This window comes from Mus caroli, chromosome 15 (genome assembly GCF_900094665.2).
Source record: "Mus caroli chromosome 15, CAROLI_EIJ_v1.1, whole genome shotgun sequence".
Classification (NCBI taxonomy): Eukaryota; Metazoa; Chordata; class Mammalia; order Rodentia; family Muridae; genus Mus; species Mus caroli.
The window spans coordinates 1663049-1668198 of NC_034584.1; the positions used below are offsets into that span (position 1 = coordinate 1663049).

The 5150-nt window shown below is 41.6% G+C and overlaps 1 protein-coding gene across 1 annotated transcript in view; it reads right to left on the reverse strand.

The window, feature by feature from the left end:
- The window catches only part of C7 (complement C7), a 70329-nt gene that overhangs the window by 20085 nt on the left and 45094 nt on the right, over positions 1-5150 (reverse strand). The window contains exons 11-13 of the mRNA XM_021184151.2: positions 4651-4879; positions 3595-3766; positions 342-429 (exon numbers count right to left, since the gene is read on the reverse strand). Coding sequence (XP_021039810.1) covers positions 342-429; positions 3595-3766; positions 4651-4879 — 489 coding nt within the window. The remainder of the gene's footprint in view (positions 1-341; positions 430-3594; positions 3767-4650; positions 4880-5150) is intronic.

The following is a 5150-nucleotide window of genomic DNA, read 5'->3' on the forward strand; positions in this document are numbered from 1 at the left end:
GGGGAGGGGGAGGGGAGGGGGAGAAGAGGAAGAAGAGGAAGAAGGAGGAGGAGGAGGAGGAGAAGAAGGAGAAGAAGGAGAAGAAGGAGAAGAAGAAGAAGAAGAAGAAGAAGAAGAAGAAGAAGAAGAAGAAGAAGAAGAAGAAGAAGAAGAAGAAGAAGAAGAAGAAGAATCATCTTGAGCCAAAGGATGAATGAAATCCCCTCTGCTAGTGAAGTAAAAATGCACATATAAAATATATTAGTACTATTTGACCATGGAGAAAGATATAGATTATGTGCAAGTAAAGAGATAGACGTTGGAATATTCATGAAGGAAAAATATATTTTTTCATAACCAACTTGAACAAATCCATCTTTTAAGGCAGGGGGTGATAGGCAGAATTCTTTTGGAACCAAAGACGGATGAAAGCAATGTGGCTCAAGTAATCTGAAAAGGAAACAGCAAAAAATGAAAATTACTATGATTGGGTTCCATAATTTAGTTGAATAAGCATTATATTGTATTATTATATGATATTATATTTTTCCTTTACATCTGAAGTCATTTAAATAGAAAATACAAGAACACAGATATATATACTTTTGTCTTTCACAGAACCAATATGTGATCATATTATATCTGTAAATACCTTGAGCATAAATTCAATCTATAAAATAATGATAATTTAAATATCTACAGGATCAGTACTATGAGAAACAAGATGAATATCTTTGGGTGAAGCATCTACATTATAGGAGTTCTAGGTAGATCTGTCTCAGATATCACTGTGTTTCCTGCTGTTGGGCTCTGAAATCATTTTGTCTAAAAATTAATTCTACTTAGTAAGATTATCAAGTCTAAGTTGAACAGAGATCCTTAAGGCCACATCACCAATGCTATTCCTAAAAATGTGCCATCACCATGGTCATCCCTACAGGAGCTGATAATTATTCTAATGATAATGAAAACACTCATCGTTAAACGGTGATTGTCCACCGGGCCTCTGTGGTCAATGTGCTAGCAATTCACTCCAGCGAGTGAAATCTGCACAGGAAGAACAAGCACAGGCTATGACACTCCTTCTCAGTTAAATTCCTCATCTTTTAAAACACCCCCAAGGAAACCAGAAGTGTGACATATCAAAAATTCCTTATCGGTGCTGAGGAGGACAGCTTCCCTCCTTTGAGGAGGAGGAGGGAATGAGGAGGAGATGTGTGTTATCCCCTTAGAATGTTCCCTCTCTCTTTATATATATAAAGGTTTGTTATTCCTCCACCAAGCAGCCTTAATTTTGTGTAAAAGTGATTTCACAAGTGCAGGGAAATGGGTCCCCTCTGACAGGAAGCTGCTTCCACACTCTCACAGTCTTGGAGGCACGTGTGCAATCATTCCCCACTATAACCCATGTGTCCTTTGGCTTCCTTACTGAAAACATATGAGTTACTGCTGTTTAACATGGCATGAAAGACCAAGGCAGCCTATGTCCTTGTCCATGACATAGCACCTAATATATATATATATATATATATATATATATATATATATATATATATATATATATTCCATATACCCAAGTACCTTGTTTCTTTCCTTAACTCACCTGGCCTTCAAATTATCCTACTAGAATTTTTAATCTAGTTTCTAACCTTTGGAATATGGAACAAATGGACCAACACATGCACTTTTTGAGTCTTTTAGATGGACCCACTAGAAAAGCACCCCCAAATGCCACACACAATGTCCCCACTCAGCCATCAGAAGCCAGATTCATCATCACCCCAACTCCAAGCAGTGGCGGGGGGAGGGATGACAAGGAAAAAAAAAAGGTAAAACTGGCTCAGGAGACCTGAAAGAACAACATCCTGGTTCTTCTGTGGCTAAATCCCAAAAATGACCTTGTGCCTCTTTGGCCATATCATCTTTACCAGGATTTGGGAAGCATTTGGGGGCTGGGATCCATGGTCTGATTCGTAATGATTTTAGGATTACCTCTTTCAAGGGGATGGATGTTGGAGCAACAATAAAGTCCCAATAAGAAAAAGTTCTGGGACCGGAGAGGTGGTTCTGTAGTTAAGAGTGCTCAGTGTTCTTACAGAGGACCACAGTTCCGTTCCTAGCAGTCAAGTCAGATGGCTTATTCCTGCCTCTACTTCTAGCTCCAGGAGAACCCTTAGCCTCTAACATTCTTGGGCATGGGCGCTCGCATAGACAGGTAGATACTTAAAAGTAAGAAATTAACTTTTTAAGTGAATAAAAATCTCCTTCTGGCCAAAAGAATAAAATCTCTGGGGAGAACTAAAATTCTAGTTAAGCCAGATCAATCTCTTGGCCAAGGGATTGCCCTAAGCAGGCAGTCTCACCTTACGCTGTGCTAAAGAGATTGTCAGAATAATTATTTCTTCAGTGAGATACTATACTTTGCCTTGCCTGACCTCCTGCCCCTTCCTAGCGCAGTCTCTTACAGAGCACAATAACACCGCTTCACACACTTACCCACGTTAAGTCCTCAGGGAGATATAACTTGTCCTTCTCTGTCTCTACTCAAACTAAGCATGCCTTCCCTAACACTTCCAATTTCCCCCACCCACATTTGCAGATTTCTTATTTGTTCACTAAAGCTCCCCTGTCCAGCACGTGACTGGTGTGTCACGTGTCTCGCTTCCACAGCGGTTTACACAGCGTGGTTTTTCTTTCCCTTTCTTTCTCCTGCCTGCTTCGCTCTTCCATTTCCCTTTCTTTCTCCTGCCTACTTCGCTCTTCCATTATTTCTCCTCTGGGAAGCTGATGAAATTTATAGCTCCCTCACCCTAGGAGTATTTCTTTTAATATTTCTGCAACAGAAAAGAAAAAAGCAAAAAAAAAAAAAAAAAAACCTGGCATGGAGACAGAAGCTTGTAATCCCAGCACTTTGGAAGTATAAGCAGAAAGATCAGGAGTCTAAGGTCATCTTCCATCACATAGTGAGTTTGAGGATAGCACTGGGCTACAGAAGACCCTGCCTCAAGTATAAATAACAAATATTTTAAAACAGTTCTGACACAGGGGTACAGTTAAGTCGACAAAGTTGAGAGAGCTTCAGCATGCTCGTTCCCAGTGTAATATTACTGGCAGATTTCTACCAGACCAGCTGGCAAAGTTATCATCCAGGTAAAGTGTTGGACTTGATGCTTAACCCAGAGACCAAGAAAGTAGGAGGCACTGGAGTATCTGAAAATTATCACACTTATTAATGCTTTCTGTGTGCCCATACCAGTCACTTTTACATGATTTAGCTCTTATATTTTATTATCAGCTTGTCTACAGCTTCTATTGTGATTTTAAAGATACATCAAGTGAATTGCTCAAGGCTACACAGCAAGTAGGGAGCAAACCCACTGGCCTCCTACCCCCCAGTGACTAACCCTGTGTATCCTGGTGTCTGGAAAACCTGAAGCTCGCAGCCAGTGTTACTAGTCTCCCACCTTCATTGACTCTAGTTCTAAGGAGCCAAGCAAACACTGGCAAAACTCCCTGCTCTACTTCTAATTATCTCAGAGCAGCAGGCATCACCCTCACACTCAGTGCACAGCACGTGTTCTCTTGGTAACCGCCAAAAGGTCCAGTTTCCATTACCGCAATTTCTCCAAGTCCTGGTCTTCACACTGCTTACTCTCAGTTGTTTCTCCAAGACAGGACTTTCCACCATCTCTGGGAGGGGGATTATTGCATTCCCGGCTCCTTGTTCTCTTCCCTTGAACACAGGGGCTCCAAGAGGACCAACAATTCCAACCTCCATCAACCCCTCCTGTAATAGAAGAAAGAGGCTCTTGACTGCTGGAGAGCAGACGTCAGAGCTCAGTGCTATGCTTGCTGCTAATGTGCTCACTGGGAATGCGAAGGTATAGATAATGGCCTTGTGAGATTTAGAAAGGGTGTGTTGTAGGCTCTGCAGCCGCTGGATGTAATTCCTGCTGGGGTATTTTATTAGTACACAACCTTTGACCAGGCTTTCAAACTTCTTGTTCCTTTGTTATTCTGGGGTTTTCTGGGGGTTTTCATAGCAGCCAGAATGACTCTACTCAGTGACTTGAAGAATCCATGTTCAGCCTGCTGTAGATGAATTCTTGCAGTATCTTAAGTGTGCTGATGATTTTGAGTGTGAAATTGCTTTCATGTACATTGTATCATGTACTTGCTTCTCCAGACAATGATCAAAGGGATGGGGAAGACACATTACCATTCCTACTGCATATTCCAATACTTGCTAGCAAAGGGTGCTTCCATTTTAACAGATCATTGAAAATCTTCATGTCTATTGAAAAATATCAACTAGTGGTACATAATACAAAATAGTAGAGATGTTCCAAAGAGCTCACTGTCACAAAGGCTAGCTTCTACAGAGCTGTGTTAAACACAAAACCTTATTGAGATAATCCTGAAAAGATGGAAAGATGTTTTAAACACAGTTCTATTCTAATAGAAAACAGTCAAAGCCAAAATGGTGCCAGCTGAGCAAGAAAAGAAACAGCAGAAGACTTTGACCTCAGAAGCTACGATGTGGAGATGGAAAACCAATGGAGTTCAAATGCAGCTTCACTTCTCCAAACACAGAATAGTGCATGTCAAGGGTCAAAGATAACTCTCTTTTCAATGTATCCCTCGCGATGAGCAAAAACCTATTATGCTGACCTGCTTGATCGCCGACAAGGACTCCTTGCTCACACGCTGAACCAAATGTGTATGGTTTGCATTGACACTGGCACTGTGTCTCCACAACAATAGCAAGGCCGCCATTCTGGCAAGGCTGGCAATGGCAGGGGTCAAATTCATCGAAGTACTCTTCAAGAGCCCGCTTCAGGTACAGTCTTTTCACAGAGGCACATGGCACCTCCTTGACCAGCTCATACAACGGCGCTAGCTACAGAGAAAAGATGTCAGTCAGGACTCCGAGCATTAGGAAAGAGTGTGCTTCTTATTATATGTACACCCGACCCCACTGAAACAAAAGCAAAAGCCATTCTTGCTTTCATTACAGTTGCCCCTATAGTATGCATGTCTCTAGACTGTCCCCAAAGCATGAATAGAACCAAATCCTATATAGGCTGCTTCTTCCTGTTCATATGGATCTATGATAAAGTTCCCTCTCTCTCTCTCTCTCTCTCTCTCTCTCTCTCTCTCTCTCTCTCTCT